This window comes from Arvicanthis niloticus, chromosome 3, assembly GCF_011762505.2.
Source record: "Arvicanthis niloticus isolate mArvNil1 chromosome 3, mArvNil1.pat.X, whole genome shotgun sequence".
In the NCBI taxonomy this organism is placed as follows: Eukaryota; Metazoa; Chordata; class Mammalia; order Rodentia; family Muridae; genus Arvicanthis; species Arvicanthis niloticus.
The window spans coordinates 58501834-58519334 of record NC_047660.1 but is presented as its reverse complement, the minus strand read 5'-3'; the positions used below and the strand labels follow the sequence as shown (position 1 = coordinate 58519334).

Genomic DNA, 17501 nt, shown 5'->3' with positions numbered 1-17501 from the left:
ATACCCAGGATTTTCCCTTGGGTGTGTGAGACTTAAAGGTGTGTGACTTAAGGGCATGACTTAGAGATCAGATTTAGAGACAAGGCCTAAGGACATGACTTAAAGGCATGACCTAAAGGCGTGGCTTAGAAGTGAGACATATAAAAGGTGAGAGGCAGACAGAAGAAATTATTATTATTAGGTAGTAGGCACTTGGCAGTTGGAGAAAAAACTTGGAACTTGGAGGCACTAGGGACTAGGAACTAGGGACTAGGAACTCAAGACTTGGGACTTGGAGAGAAGAAAAGAGACTGAAGAATAAACGGGATTGAATCACACTCTGTCTGGTCTCCATTCTTTGCGTCCATTCTCGCTCTCTCTCTTGCTGAACCCTGACCCTCGGACTCGAGCAGCTTTGGGCAGTGCAAGCTCTAACAGTTTAGCCCCCAAAGCTTTTGGCAGTGCGGGTTCCAACATTGATAGAGCAGTCCCCGACATTTTGGCCCCCAAACATTGGGCAGAGTGGTTCTCAACACCCAACATGTTGAAACCATTTGTTTTTAAACTGTGCTACTAATTATAACAAACTCGTAATGCAGCATGTCTCTTGGGGATAAATACAGGAGAAGTTGGATGTAGTGGGTCTCTGGATTTGAAATTTTTGTTTTAAGGATTGTCTGCCTCAATGTTTGTAATGGCACATGGCATTCCCCTTCCTGCCCCACTGTCCTTCCCTCAGATCCTTGCCCTTAGTGGTCTCTCTTCCAGCACTTGGAGGAGGTATGGCCACCTTACCCTCTTATAGCCAGGGTTCCAAGAAGAAGTGTGCTGTGGTTTGGAAGAGGTGTGCTGTGGTTTGGAAATTCAGGCCTGTGGCCTCTTGTCTGCCTCACAAAGCTATCTTGTCTCCTTTGTCATTTTTTGACCATAGGAGCACATTGGGTATTTGCTCAGATTTTGGTTTTGAAATTTTTTAAAGGTTTATTGTATGTGTTGACTGTTTTGTCTGCATGTATGTGTTTATACTGTGTACATATCTGGTGTTTGTAGAGGTCTAAAGCGGGCATCAGATCTCCTGGGACTGGAGTTGCCGAAAGTTGTGACCCGCTGTTTGGTGCTGAACTGAACCCAGGTCCTCTGGAAGCCATAAGAGCTAACCACTGGACCATCTCTCCAGTCATATCTGTTTTGGATTTTAAACTTGTGCTTTTGAGTCCTTCCCAATTTGGTTCATATTTGTCACTTTGAAAATCTTTTAATGCCAATGAACCCCTGTCTCTATTCTAATGAAGAGGCACTGTGATTACGAAGTTTCATAGTTTTCTCACTTTTGCCTCAAGAGTTCTCTGTTTCTGTATAGCTATAGATTGCATTTTCAGCAAATGTACCTTCTAGTTTTATGTATATATGCATGTATGTGTGCATGCATGTATGTAAATTCTAAAGGATACTTCATATTGCTCAGAATTTTTCCATAGGGGAAAGTGGTGAGTATCAGCTGTAAATGTGCTCCCTGTGATGTCCTATAGAGAGGAGTATGTTAGTTCCCTGCCTTTGGGTGCTGACTAACAGTTGCTGGTGAGTCTCTATTTGTTTCTGTTTTCCCAGGCTTTAGTACTTTCAAGGCATTCACCTACATTGTGCACACAGTAGAATTTGTAATGGCCCAGTGATCTATGTCGTTTCATACAACACTTGAGTAAAAGTTGGTTTAGTCACAGTTTGCTTTTATAGTACAAGACATACCTAATTTTATTGTGACTGTCGGAAAGTTTATAAAGTTTATTCTTATTGTAAAATACTAAATTTTTTTTTTAATAAGTAATGATAGACTTGTTTTGCAGAGCTAGAAAAGATTTCGAGATGATGCAAGGAATGAAAACAAAACTAAGTCCTCAAAATTCTGTGAGTAAATACGTTGGAAATTTTCAAATAATATAAGCATGATTTCAACTGAAAGCTGTATCTCTTGATTCTAGAACTTTCTTTGCATGACTTTAAGTTTGTTCTTTACAGTTTCATACATGTGAATAGAATAATTTGATCCTATTTCCCTCCCCCATTGTTCTTTTATTCCTTCCCACCAAACCCCTTCCTTTTCCCATTTGGTCCCCATCATGTGTTTTGTGAATGTGTCTTTCACTCCATTTGACTAGGGTGCCTATATAACCAGGGGTGGTGGGTTGTTTAAGGGCAACTTACCAGTAGAATATGATCCCCCCCACCCCCAGCAACCATTAGGGAGAGGTGGGACCTTATTAGCCTCAGTTATCCCTTATCAATATGAAGGAATATTGATAGACAGGTCTTGTGTAGGAAACCACTGTTGCCGTGAGTTTATCGGTGCAGCAACCACTCATGTGCAGAAGATAGAGTTCAACCACATGCCTCCCACTACTCCAGCTTTTACCTTTTTTCTAACCAGCCCTCTTCCACAAGGTCGCAGGCCTCACAGGAGGGGTGATGTAGATGTCCTGTTTGGGGCTGAGCATTAAACAGTCCCTTATGCTCAGCACTTTGACCAGGTATGAGTTTCTGCCATACTAGTCAGCTGCTGAAAGTAGGAACTTCCAACAGAAGCGGAGAGCAGAACTAGTCTGTGGGTACAGACATAGTGTGTGGAAGGCAGTTTGATATTGTTTCTACTTAGCAAGGTAGCCATAGTAGGTTCTGCCATAGGGCCCTTGACTTTTGGAGCCATGACTTCTAATCAGGTTTACAATATATCATGCATAAGTTCCTGTGGCATGGCCTCAAATCCAATCAGAAAGCATTTCATTACTCCATAATAGTCATGCACTATTACACACGTGGGTTCATATTGTTGATTCTAGGACTTCCTTTTGATTTCCTGGAATCCTGTGTAGTCCTTTTAATGGGTGGTCTTAGTGAGTTTGGTATTGGAGTGTTTGATACATAGATCTAAATTTGAGGCTGCCTGGAAACCCAGAATTTTTATCAATTAGTTGGTGTGTGTACGTTTATAGATGTTTATTAACAGAAAATGTATTTATGAAGCACTAATTCTATTCTACAGAAAGTCAACTTCCCATTTCATGGTAGCTTTTGATGAAGCATAGTGGAGACTTGATCTAGCAAGTGACAGTTTGAACTTCAGTGTTAACCTTATGTTTATGACTCCGGTATCTGCTGGATCATATGGTCCAAGTGGTGGAGCAGCCTGCACAGTGGCGTGGATCTGTCTTAAGAGCCTTCTCCAGGCCCCACTCAAAGCTAGCAGGTTTTTGAGTCACTTGGTATATGAGCCAGAGTAACATACCCAAGTAAGGAATGCCTTATCTTCAGAATCTAAATAGGCCCGCTAAGCTTTGTGCTTCTTTCTTGGTGGTAATAGGGGCCAAGTACAATAATTTATCTTTTACTTTAAAAGGAGTATCTCTGCATGCCCCATACCCCTGGGCTCCTAAAAATTTCACTAGGTGGGAGGCCCTTGAGTTTTGTAGGATTTATTTCCCATCTTCTGATGTGCATATGCATTGGAGAGAAGTCCAAAGTGGCTGCCATATCTTGTTCAATTGTTCCTGTCAGCATAGTGTTATCAATATAGTATAGATCAATGGGACATTTTGTGAAAGAGACAGCTGACCAAGAGCAGTTTGAACCAAGTTATGACACAGGGTTGGAGAGTTAATATACCATTACTTATATGTGCTGTTTTCAATCATAAGGTCATATGATCTGACAGGATAGACCAAGTGTCATTTTGGCTAGAATGCTGCCCAGGCACTTGAGATGTTCTGAAGTGATGGGATTGCAGACATTGGGAGCTTTGTTTCCATGGGGCTCTAAGGTACCACAGGCTTTCTGGGGTTGTGTACACCATGCTTTCATAGGTGTTACTGTTAATGATTCTTGATTTGATAGCACCTTTCAGAGCTATAGGAATGGGGGAATATACAGAAAGGAGCCTTGAAGATTTGGAAACTATGCCAGTTTCCCAGACTACCCACTAAGAAGTAAATAAGATTATATATTGCTGGACTGCATAGGACTAAAGCAGCATGCCAGTCTGGGGCCTTGCTGTATCTGGCCTGGTAGCTAATGTTTGGGTGGGTACATCCATACAGGATACTAGGTAATAGATCAGAATTTAGTTGGATGGACCAAACAATTAAAAATATGTTGCAGAAAGCTAATTCAGTCAAAACTGATGTACATTGTACCTTTCCTCCCAATATGTTGTATGACTGGATACAGGCAGTCCTGCAAATGTTGGTGAAGTCCTGATCTTCCCACATAGTCTCTGTTCTGGTCAAGTTGATGCTTGTGCCTTAGGCATATAATAAATTTTGTGTGTTCTTTTGTTGTTGCTGTTGCTTAAAAAATACCCTTCCCATGGGTTGTGGTTTTGGGTGAGTTGTGGAAGGGTACATGTGCATATGTATGGAAGCCAGAGGTCACAAGTCATTTCTTATCAGCTGTTCATCTTATCTTTTGAGATAGAATCTCTTAGTAGAACCCAGAGCTCAATGGTTCAGCCTAATTGGCCATCCAGCCAGTGAGCCTTGGGCATTTTTCTGTCTTTTCTTTCCTGGTACTGGGATTACACTATAGTCTGCCACACTCAGCTTCTTACATGTGTTTGGGGATTAAATCCGGGTCCTCATTATTTCACAGCAAGAGCTTTATTGACTGAGCTGTCCTCTCACCCCCCATCATGAGCTAAGTTAATTGCTCCCTTGTTAATTCACTTGCCCTCCTAGACCATGTACTAAGGCTGCTGTCTGCTCATGTTTATGGTAGGAGCCCTACTCCACCATCACAGATGGTGCATAGTCGACAGCTAGAGGAGCTGGAAACTGGGTCCTGAGCTCCTGGAGGTGGAGGTTCCGGGATATATACCATCCCTGCCTTTCAGGTGCTTACGCCGAGAAAGACCATGAGTCTGCACTCTTACATTGCCACACGTGCTGTGCCCAGAGTGCCATGGTGCCATGTGGGAAGGGGCACCTGCTTCCTTGGGTGCTAAGCTGAAACTTGGGAGAGTAAGGGACACAGGGCAGCTGGCATGCTGAGCCCTTACTCTGAGCCAGGGATTGTGCCTGAGTGAGAGGTGCTGTTGACTTATCAGCAGGTACTCAGGGAGTGACCATCATGTATATAGTAATTTGACCTCTGGTAGGTAAACCATCAATTCAGGTGCTCAGACTTGCTTTCAGCATTCTTCACTGGCTGTCACACAACTGCTATTGCTATAATAATAATAATAATAATAATAATAATAATAATAATAATAATAATAATAATAATGATAATAATAATAATGATGATGTATATTATATAATATATGACATGATGTACTATTGCTATTATTATTATTATTATTATTATTATTATTTTGAGATAGGCTTTGGCCTTTTAGCACAGGGCCTTGAACTTGAGGTCCTGCCCCAGCCTCCAGAGTTTGTATAGTTTGTGGACTTATTATGCTCTGAGAAAACTCTTATTCTGGCTGATTTAACCCATTAATGTTAACTTTTGTTGATTACACTGTAGAATGTCATTTACCTTGGCCCCAGATTCTAGGGTTATGCCTTATTTGTACCTCTATGCACTGGCTACAGAGAAGTCAAATTGAGCCTTGCCATGGTTTAAAACATTTTTTAGATAGATATGTTTTTAAAAATTGGCTTGTACTTTATAATCTGGCCAAGTTTGTGATTAAAAAATAGTCAATATCTTTGTTGACAGTGAACCATTTCCTTTCAGAAACTAATGCCTTGGGACCCTCCGTACTACAGCGGTGTGATTCGTGCAGAGAGGTAAGCTTCTCCAGAAAGGCCCGTGAGAGGAGGACGGGAGTTGTGTGGACTGAGCATGTTGCACGTTAGTTATACAGCTGCTCAGGGGCCCACATCACACATCTCCCTTCCCTGAGACATGTCTCTCCCGGATGACAGAGCTGTGTCCTTGCATGCGCTTGTTTTAGCAGAACATCCTTTCACCTATGTCTGCTTCAGTGAAACGTTCTTCACGAGTCTGCCTTAGTCTTTCACCTGTGTCCACTTCAGGACAACACCCCTTCACATGTTTGCCCCAGCAAAACACCATGCAGCACAAATGACTCTCCAAAGAACCCTTACGTTTCCACCTTACATGGGGCTGTTTTGCTTTATGTTAAGTACTTCAGATGCTCCTAAAGAGGAAAAACAACCTGTTCAGAAGTAGTGGAGACTCAGCACGTGTTAGGCCTGCCCGGGAGTGATGTGGGGAAGACTATGGTGGGATGAAACACTGTGGCTGAATCTCAAGGAGCAGCTGCTGTTTGATTTTTCTGTTAGGTTCTTCAGAGAATGAAGTCTTTCAAGTATGTAAAATATATATGAACTACATGAAGAGATGAGAAAAATATCTGAAATAGTTTTGTTTAAAATGAGAATTTATTTTTGAATAGGCAGTACATTTGCATGGTTTAAACATTACAACAAAGGTGTTCATTAAGAAATGTTGGCCTATCCCTGCCCTGACCCTCAGGGGTCATTTTTTAGAGTTGTTTAATCTGCCCTGTCAGAGTTGGGTTTTGCTCTTCAAGCTTGGGTAGGCATCCTGTCCTTTCCTGCCAGCAGCAAGCCTCAGTGCCCTGGGTATGTGCTGGTTGTTGCTTGGTATCAAGATGTCTTCAGAAAGGACAGTTTCCGATTATTTACTCCTTGCTAAGCCTCCAAAATCTCAAAAGCTGTCACATAGTAAAATAAATGTGGTTTACACTTATTTCTGTAAATTACTATAAAATAATTCAGAAAACATGAGACTGTCACAGAAGGACTTTTATTTACTGTGTAAAATCTTATGTCTGTTGGTGGAGATGTAGTGACCTTGGTGGCTTAAAATTTTTAAAAATGAAACTTTATTATGAAATTACATTTCAAAATTCAAAATAAACACAAAAGAACACTGTAAGTATCTGTCCAACACTCAGCTCTTAAGTACAGTGAGTGTAAGTTGTGTTGGGTTTGTTTCCTGTGTTCTCATTTGATTTCTGTTTGCTGTTTTGTCCTTCCTCCCTTTCCCCACAGCATTAGCTTCACACTTGTAAATCAGACCTGGCTTGTTTCTCTTCTTACATGCTTACATCTCTGAAGACATGAACATCTTATGAACCTCAACATCATTCCCTAATGTCAGTTTGTCATCTGATACCTAGTCTACAGTAGTGTTTCCTGATAGTGTACATGTTCAGCTTTCTGTCATTTTAACAACTTATCTGAGACAGTGGACGTCTAAGGAAGAAAGGTTTGGTTTTGATCCCAGTTTTGGAGGCTTCAGTGTGTGGTCCATAGGCCTCCTTGATTTTGGAGCCTGTAGGTAAGCAGTGCAGCATGGTGCGGGGCACATGGTGAAAGGTCTGCTCACTTTACAGCAGTTGGGAGGCAGATGGAGTCAGGAGATTGCCCATCTTGATCAGTTAGGACAAAATGCCGCATTTGATGAATAATTTGGGGTTTCAGACCACCCCTTTTCTGATGGGGACTCAGTCACATGGTGGACTGCCTGTAACTCTTCTGCTCTCAGATCTGAGACAAGCAGGCATCAAGGCCCCTCAGCCCTGAGGTGCCCCCTGCTTACCTGCAACTCTGATAACTCTAAGCATGCCTCATGCTGCAAATGGGTCATAGCATTCTGTCTCTGTACAACACAAACTATCAGCAGCATTAGTCAATAGAGAGAAAGACAGTATTCAGCCGCATCTCAGCAAGTTCCAGCCCTAGAGTGGGCACTCTGTTGCTTTGGGCCCTGGTGAGGGCATTGAGTAACAGCAGCTGAACTTGATGGCTTGTGCCCTTGGGGTGACCCTCACAGTGTTCTCACACTCCCCCCCACCCCCCCTTTGCTGGGGTGGCTCTGGAGGCTGAATGATGCTCGGGTTGGGTATTTCTACATCAGTTCCAACCCTCAACTCCCTGGACTTTCCCTTAGGTTTTGGTTAAGTAGTTTCTTTTGAGGGCAGGCCATACTAAGAACAGAATGTTCTGACAATATTTCAAAATGGTTCCTTTTCTTCTACTAACTATTGGCAGGAGAGATTTTTCTCTACCTTAAGTTTGAGGATTATAGAGATCCTGGAGGTAAACTCATGCAAGTGTGGGGTACTTACTGTACATGCTGAGGGACTTGTGGCTTTCTGCCTGTCATTCCAGTTTGTGGGGAAATGTTTTGCTGTGTGACCTGGATGCTTCTGGGTCCTGCTGCTGTCCCATTTGGTCCCATTGTTCTTGCTGTTAGAGGGAGTGGTGGCTTCTGGGTCCCTTGAGTGTCTGACAGAAGCCTAGAGTTTCCTTCCTTCTTTTTCACCATGTATTCCTCCGAGTCGTGTGTTCACTCTAGGTGGTGGTAGCTCTATTTGTGCTGTCTCCCTCCACCCCTTCCTCTGAAGGTCCTGGGACCTGTCCTTGATCAGATGGTGACACCTGGTCATGTCCTCTGCAGGGACTTTCCCCCACAGCTGCAGCAACCCCCCTAGTTGGTCCTGAAGGCCTACGATCTCAAGGCTGCTCTGAAGCCACGTCTTTAAATTGTGCGTCGCTGCCCTCCCACGGCCACAGCCTTCTCTCTTCTCCAGCATCCAGGGCAAACTCTCCTGTCAGCACAGTTCTGTATACCTTAGACAGGCTGGGTCTCACTCCTTCCCCACTTCCTGTCTTTTCTAGTACCTAATTCACTGGTCATTATCCTCCATTGTTTATGAGATGAGGAGAAAAGGAAGACAACAAGAACAAAAAATTGTCCTTACATGTAGGAAATGAGTGGAATTCTGAGGGAGTGTGCACTGTTTGGCATGGGCATGGCCGTGTCACAGACCTGTGCCTCAGCCCAGTGAGCGTGGCAACGCCTTCCCCAGGTGCCGCTCAAAAGGATGACCACAGTGTGTGCAGAAAATCCCACCATAGCTTTCTCCCCTAGGATATTTATGGCCTGAACACTGCTTCCCTACAGATACTGCTCCTACTGAGATTAGCTAAACCTATCTCCTTGTTCAACTGTGTACCATAATCCTGCCTCCTTGTTTGTCTGGATGTCATAACCCCAACTCCTCAGTCAACTATATGCAATAACCCCGCCCCCGTTCACCTGTACATAGTAAACACACTGGGCTTTCAGAGTGCTATGACCTCTCCATCAGGGAGCGCATAGCCCCCAATCCCAGCTTTCCTATGTCTGTGTGTCTGTCCCTTCTTCATTCCTTCACTGCCCCAGTCAGAGTTCCAGGATCCAAGCCATGCAACGATGGGACTCAAGTTTAAAAAAATCAGTCCATACAGCAGACAGACACATCTCTACTGCCACCTACTCACATGTTTTCTGCTGCTGTTGATTGAATTGCTGGGTGTAGAACCAGAGACTACAGGCTGCCAACTGTACCCCTGCTGTGAATCCCTTTTTGTTACTCTGGTCCTAAGTATAGATGAACAGTTAACTGAATTTACTTTCTGAAAGTAACTAGAAGTCACACTGTTGACCTCTTCTTCCTTCTCTTAGGTATAATATTGAGCCCAGTTTATATTGCCCGTTTTTATCCCTTGGAGCTTGCATGGAAGGCCTGAATGTCTTATTTAACAAACTGTTGGGCATCACCTTATATGCAGAACAGCCCTTCAAAGGAGAGGTGTGGTGTAATGATGTCCGGAAGCTGGTAAGCCTCTCCCTGCTGTGGCAGCACCTAGGGCCCTGTGTCAGAGGGTCAGTGGGTCCCAGCCATTTCTCCTTTGTGCTAATTGTACTCTGACAGGGCACCCCAGCTCATTTCTCCTTCATAAAAAGTTCAAGCACCACTTCTGGTCTAGGACCTTGCACAAAGGACCTGAATATGGGGACAACATAGTTCTCCAACGCAAGTGTTGTCAGGAAACCTGATAAAATGCCGGTTTCCATTTACATTCTTCGAATGGTCATGAGTTTTAGTTGTTAGAAAGTCTGTGGTTGCTCAAACAGTGGCAATGACCTTTGTAGTTCCCACGGGTATTTCTCCCTTATCTTTCAGACTTTTTCATGTGTTTGCAGTGGTCTTTGCATCAGACATTAATTTTATTCTGTGTCTGATTTATTTGGCTTTGATGACAACTTCATACCTGAAGTTTTGCCTTTCTCCCATTAAGACCCACTTTTACTTGGGGTGTGAATATTTGAAATTTTTCCTCAGAAGGCTGTGGCTTTCTTGGCCCTATATTAATTTATCTCCAAGGTTTCTTGGGGCAATGTCATTTGTCTCTTCCTTGCATGCTTGCTGGGTTTGCTTCACCATGTACCCGGTCATGTCAGCTGCCTTGCTGCCCTTTGCCCATGCTTTGAGCATGGGATAGGTATGAAGCAGGTCAAGCTAGGAGAACACTCTCTCTGCTGCTGTTCACAAAATATCCTGTCATGTTACTAACTTCCTAAATGGTACAGGTTAAGGAAAAATCAGGATGTAGTTAAAAAAAAAAAAAAAAAAAAGACAGTTGACAGATGCAGGTGGCAGCCTCAGCCTTCTGGGACAGCACCAGGTCCATGGTGTTCATTGCCATCTCTTTGGTGCCTTGAAAAAAAAATGGCACCCAGGAGTTGCTCTGTAGGTGCTTGCTGAGGGAGGGAGATGGGTAGGAAGGGAGGGAATAAATATACTTGCTTGAAAATTGAGAATAGCAAATTGTTATCACCGAGTTCCAAAAAACAAGGCAAGATGGAGCCTAATGACTGAGTAGGGAACAGAGCTGTGCTTTATCAGTTCTGGATTCAAGGGCGTGTTTTGGTTGCATAAGACAGGGAAGGAAAATAATTTTCCACTAAAATCATCAAGCCAGCCTTTCTTCCCTGGGTTGTTTTGAGAGGAGCCTTCTGTGAAGAGCTGTGGTTGGTGTAGTTAATACAGAGGAAGGGCAGGTATGACACAGGGCCCAAGGAGAATGTCTTCTCCTGAACACAGGACTCTCAAGTCATAGGCTCCACAAGTGGAGCAAATAGGTGACTATATTGAGAAATTTAGGATTAAAAAAAGTAATTTAACTGGCTATAGCTATGGCCGTGGGTATTTATTATACAGGGTCTCATGGGGTTTTGTTTTGTTTCGGTTTAGTTTGTTTGTTTGTTTGGAGTTTTTGATGGGGTCACAGGTCACTGAGCATTAAATTTGAACTTGTATTCTAGGCTGTTGTTCATGAATCTGAAGGGCTGCTGGGGTACATTTACTGTGACTTTTTCCAGCGAGCTAACAAGCCACAGCAGGTAAGCCTTCCTTTACAAGCTGGCTTGTCTAGAAGTGGCCAGTAGTTTATCAGTATGAATGGGAACCTTACATGTCATTTTTACAGTTCCATAATATTTAAAGGCACCAAAGATTGTCTAAATATGTAAATGTGAAGATAGGAGAGAATTTGAAAATAATAAAGATTGTGAGAGGAACTTCATGGATCAATATTAACTATTCAGATTTGGAATGTGATATTAACTAAACTAATGACTGTAACATTTAACAAGCTCTTATTTTTGAAAACCAGTACATAGGTGCTTTATATATTCACACCTTTCAGCGTTTACCCCGGCCTTTTGAATTAGGCTTTAACACAGTGAGGCCAGTGAGGTTATGCACTTGCTCAGGACGCAGATAGAGGTTCTTAGCCCTTGACCCTAAACATTCTGTCTAGAGCCCTAGCTCTCAACTTCTTTCCATGATAGACAGTTGTCCTACTTAGCACTGTCAACTAGACACAGGCTAGAAGAATCTCAATTGAGTAATTGTCTTCTTTACCTGGTTCATCTGTGGACATGTCTGTGAGGGATTGTCTTGATTGCTAATTGAGCCCACTTGCAGTTGGTACTGTCCCTAGCCAGGTGGTCCTGAGGTGTATCATAAAGCATGAAAGAGTAAGTTAGCAAGCACTGTTAACTCCATAGTTTTTTTGCTTCAGTTCCTGCTTGAATTGCTGTCCTAATTTCTTTCAGTGATAGACTATGACCTGGAGGTGTACCAAAGAAACCCTTTCTCCCACAGTTGCTGGGTCCATAGACACTGTTCTGCTACCAGTTAAGCTCATGGCATGGAAAACACACAGACTGGCTTCTTCTCTTTGCTGCACACTAGATTTGCACACAGATCACCTTTAGCATTTTCATGTAGTTCAGGGTGAAGTGCCATGACTTCAAGTTAACAATTATAACAGGATAAAAATGGTGCCTGGCATTTAACAGTGATCCACAATTTCCAAAGTGAACGGAAGTGAGCATAGGACATATGCTCAGTTTGGGATTTGACAGGTAGCATTCTGTATTCTGCAGATCAGGCTTGTGGAGGTAAATTATGTTTCTTGGTGATTTGGCTAACAGGAATCAAACAGAGGACCCAAGGACAGGTCAACAAAGAGAAGCTCTGGGTCCCAGCTTCTCCCTCTTTCCTTAGTGGATGGCAGTTTAAGGATTCTCAGCCCTGGACTCTGACGCTCATCTGCGTTTGGATCTGAGAGGCAACACATCCAGCTTGGGTACAGCACTTGACATCTTCAAGGCTTAGTTTCAGTTGTCTTTTCTGAACTGAGAGACATCTGTCTCATGTCTCCTTCACTTGTGAAGGAGTGACAGTCTGTCTGTTCCAGACTCTGCTTACATAATTCAGGCCTTGTCTACTCAGGAATAAGGATGGCAGACTGGAAGACTTTTCTGCTGGTTGCCTGGCACCAGGGCCATCAGTACCTTTTCCCACTCACTGTTAAGACTTAGAGTGTGGGTTTCAGCTCTTCTTTCAGTACCTTTGTTCCCAGCCCTGTATGCATCAGGTCAATGCAAGTTTTTGGAGTAGCTGAATAAAATTCATCAATACATTTTAGTGGCTTAAAAATTAAAATTTTAGGAAAAAAGGGGAAGTAGATATAGAGGATAAAAATAGAGCTTGTTAGATGTCTGAACTCACTATATGGAGTTTTATATCTACGCTTGTTCTTTAGAGTGTCTAACACCTTTGTCTCTATATATTTCCCTCCTCAAAGGATTGCCACTTCACCATCCGAGGGGGCAGATTAAAGGAAGATGGCAGCTATCAGCTCCCAGTGGTCGTTCTCATGCTGAATCTTCCTCATGCTTCCAGGGATTTCCCTACCTTATTAACTCCTGGGATGATGGAAAATCTCTTCCATGAAATGGGCCATGCCATGCATTCAATGCTTGGACGAACTCGGTACCAACATGTCACTGGTAAGGAAGGCTTGCTTTAGGAATCTATGGATACTAGGTCCTTTCATGTTGTTCTTTGTTAAAAGGAGGAAATCTCAGGTGTCATTCTTGAATTTGTGCCCATTTATATTTTATGATGGCACAGAGAACTTACACTTGTGTGTGTGAAGAGAGTAAGTAAGTATGTGTCTCCTTAGTCCCTGGCACAACTGAGTGAAGTGTTTCTTTTTTCATTTAAAATAAAACTCCATGTATTTTGTTGCCAAACAAAATTATTTCTTAAAAGTATGATAAAGTATTTTTTATATGTACTACTTCTGCACAGTATTGTTATTATGCTTTATGAATTTTTAATGATGCCTAATTACATTCAGGATTTTATTTTTACCTTTCTTGTCTCTTAAGGTTTTTTTGTTTGGTTGGTTGTTTTTTGTTTTTTAATTTTTTTTTTTTTTTTTTTTTTTTTTGAGAGTAGACCACACTGGCTTTAAACACACTCTTATAAGTCAGGCTGACCTTGAACTCACTGTATAATGTAAAAGTAACCTTTATTTGCTAGATGTAATTATTGTCTCAGAGGCTTACTAATGAATAAACTCACTGTTTCTAGCTCTTTCTGAACACTGGCTGGCTGGTTCAACTCAGCTGTTCTGGCCCAAATGCCTGTCCAAGATGACTGATTCAATTGGGCTTCTCTTGGCTTCTGACTGAATTGCTCTGCTTGGCCTCAAACTAACTCTGGCAGTCTGTTCTAATCTTCTGATACCTCATTCTCTGGCTCATTCTGTTTTCACTTGCAACCTATTTCTGTCAAACTGTACTGATAAAACTCTCTCTCTCTCTCTCTCTCTCTCTCTCTCTCTCTCTCTCTCTCTCTTTCTCTCTCTCTCTCTCTCTCTTCCCTGTGCTGTTTTTATGAGAGTTAGTTGTATCCTATTTCTGACTCATTCAGTCAAACTTTTCTCTGATTCATTACATTGTCTGCCCCTCAATTAGATGTCACTTTCAAATATGGCTGCTTCCTTCTACAAACTAACTTTACCTTCATTGTTTGGGATTAAAGGCGTGTACTAAGGGTGTGATTATATTCCAGCCAGAGGGATTAAAGGTGTATCATTACAGCTGGATCATACAGACCTAAAATGTCTTTGGATGTGAACCTTTGCTAGAACAGCCATGTTGCTGGATTAAAATTCCTCTACAGTATTGTTCAGGCTGGACTTGAACTCACTGTATACATAAAACTGGTCTTGAACACCTGATCATCCTGCCACCACCTCCCAGGTACTGGGATCATAGGTGTGCACCACCACACCTGGCTGTACTTCATCTGAAGTCCTCAATTCACTACCATTAGTGGTTAGCATTTGGTCACTTCCTGATAATGTGTTAGCATCCATTGCTCATTAACTAATTCTGAATACACAGAACTTGGGCAAGAAAATGTTTGAAAAGAGTGTGGGCAGGCTGACTGGAACAAAAGAGCATCACCAGGAGGTTCTTAGAGATTTGTTGCCTTAAGGAACTTTGAATTTAAAATATTGATTTTTCTTACCAAAGATTGACTTTGTTACAAAGAGCAGTGTGTAGCTTAAATAAAGTCCTTTGAAAACAAATGAAGGCTAAAAGCATTTGGAAATGGAATTCAGTAAATTAAATACAAATGCCTTATTGGTTGTAAGAGGGTTTTAATTTATATTTCATGTCAAGCCAGCATAGCAGAAGACAAGCTATGTGGAGAGGGTGTGAGCTGTTGCTTGTAAGGTGTTTCAGCAGCTGTGCAAATATTTTGTTTTACTTTTAATATAAAGAAAAATATATAGGATTATAATAAACTTTTCTGCAAATATGTACAATAATTTTATAGAGTAAAATATTGGTTCAGTGAATTAAAGCTTATCATAGTTCATCAGAAGTACAAACAAGTTTTAAAGCGCACATAGTATGAAAGACAAACATGTTGATTTAACTCATACCTATTTTTTTCCTCTTCTTTTTAGGGACCAGGTGCCCTACTGACTTTGCTGAAGTTCCATCTATTCTGATGGAATACTTTTCAAATGATTACCGGGTAGTCAGCCAGTTTGCCAAGCATTATCAGACTGGTCAGGTAGGAGCAACTAATGTAGGCTAATCATCCCTAATCCTGAAATTTAAAATTCAAAACTTTAAACACTGACATGGTGCCACAAGTAGAAAATCACAGACCGGACCTCACGTGACAGGTCATAGTCTACAGCTATATGTATAACTTAGCAGATCTGTGAACGAGTGAATTTCCGTTAAGAGTTGGGTCTTATTCCTATGCTGTGCTAGCTGTGTATGTGCAGATATTCCCAGGCCTGAAATAAAAACCCTCAACATCTGAAATAGTTCTAGCCACAGGCAATTTGAGTAAGGGGTTCTTACCTCTGGTGCTGTATTGTGTGTTGGGCTGCCATGATTGGCTCTACTTATGGCCTACTGAATACCTTTGAACTTTTTGTGTTTATTTCTTTTGTTTTCTTAGACACTACCTCTCAAGCAAGCTGTCAAATCATATTTTCCATCCATGGTTATATGCAGAAAAACAGCTGCTTTGTATCTGATGCCAAATAATCTCTTCTGCCTAGTACAGGGTAGGGGCAGAAGAGTGAAACATAAAGATTTGAAGTGAAAGTATTAATCAAATTAGGAGAGAACATTAACCAAATGAGGACTGAACCCCATCTTTACTTCCATCTCTTTCTGACTATCCCCAGATGTGTAATGTGATTTTGTTGTCATTTGGGGGTTTGATTCTATTTTCATCAACTCTAGAATAGTAGATGTGTTTCAAGGTGCTCTTGAATCTGAGTGAGTCTGCATTATAGTGTTTAAAATGGCCAAATTAAATTAACTATTGTGAAGAGTTGTTGGGGGGATTATGGAGGCATAGTCAATGGTCTGGCCACACATAACCCTACAAAAAGTCCTGCAACCATTCATGACTTCATGTTGGGGGTTGGCAGTGATAGGAGTTTGGTAATTACTTCCCGTATGAGCCTATGGAGTAGAGCCAGATGCCCCGTACCCAAGATAGCAGGGAAAGTCCAAGTCAGGCTGAAGAGGGTAGTGAATACACAAGGTCTTGGAAGAGGGTATGCGAAGGGATCTCTCGGCCAGCTCTCAGTAGCCCTATCTGTTTTCCTAAAACATCCTAATAATTGTTGAGGGCATCATAAGGAGGTGAAGCCCTCAGCCATAAAGCTCCTACTGAGTCTATGCTTCATGCCAGTCTCCACATCTCAGTCACAAGTAAAAGTCAGACATTGTCCCAAGGCTCTTGTCTTTAGTTCCTGAGGCCAAGACAATTAAGCCATTTGGGCTAGAAGGAAAAGCCTCCAAGAGACCTGGAAAGTCCTGGAAAGCCCAGAATACCTCCCTAGGAAGTGATGTGTGCTCAGAGTCTTTCTTTTCTTTGCCTTACTGCCCTTGGTTACTGATTTCTAAGTGGCAGGGCACTCTGTCGCAGCTCTGGGATTATGATATTTTCACATCAGGCCCATTTTTAAATGAGCCCAAGAGTAGGGTAGTGGTTAGGGCTAGGGTTTCTTTTGTTCTAAGGTGCTGTCTCTACTCCACTTTTTCAGAATAGATTTTTATTCAGAGTTTTAATTCTAACTGAATTAAAGTAGCCAAACTCCTGGGTAGATGAGATAGCTTCTGTACACGCTTCTCATGTCCTATAGTAACCTCCTTTATCTCCAGTTTTTTAGTTTGTAGCTTATATTAGTATTGGTACTCAAATAGTCTTACTTGGGGAATAGATTCCCCTTCCTCCAATGTCCTGTCACTTGAGGGACAGTCAGTGCATTGCACTCTGTCTTACCTGTAAGTTGTGGTAACCGTTCCACGCGGTCTCTGCTATTGTAGCTTTATAATAAGCCTAACACCAGGGCACCAGTCCTCTTAAATTTGCTTCTCAAAGATTTTGTCTATTTTTGGGTACTTGTGTGCTTTCCTAGCCATAATAAACTCAAATTACTTATTTTTTAAATTATAAGAATTCTGTATTTTTATGTGTACAGCAGCATATATGTGTATATGCTATATCTGCGCCATATACCAGTGTGAAGATTAAGTCTTCAGATTCATCAGTAGGGCATAGCTCACCATTTATCAGGTTTTTAAAAAGTCTTGGAATCAAGTTTTAGTGTTTCTTTCTAAGGCCTTGATCCACATTTGCCAGACTTATTTCTAAAAGCTTCACCTTTCATTCTGCTGTGAATACCCTCAGCGACCTTGGGCAAGGCGTTGGTTCCAGGAACCTGCCTGTAGACTTGGAATGGCATCCGCGTCATTATTTCTGCTGAGAGTGCTTTGCTCTCTTTCCAGTCCACATA

General features: G+C 42.0%; 1 protein-coding gene across 1 annotated transcript in view; it reads left to right on the top strand.

Moving 5' to 3' along the window:
• Positions 1-17501, top strand: part of Mipep (mitochondrial intermediate peptidase) — a 100283-nt gene that overhangs the window by 21381 nt on the left and 61401 nt on the right. The window contains exons 9-14 of the mRNA XM_034499146.2: positions 1824-1884; positions 5710-5762; positions 9478-9631; positions 11122-11199; positions 12954-13158; positions 15138-15247. Coding sequence (XP_034355037.1) covers positions 1824-1884; positions 5710-5762; positions 9478-9631; positions 11122-11199; positions 12954-13158; positions 15138-15247 — 661 coding nt within the window. The remainder of the gene's footprint in view (positions 1-1823; positions 1885-5709; positions 5763-9477; positions 9632-11121; positions 11200-12953; positions 13159-15137; positions 15248-17501) is intronic.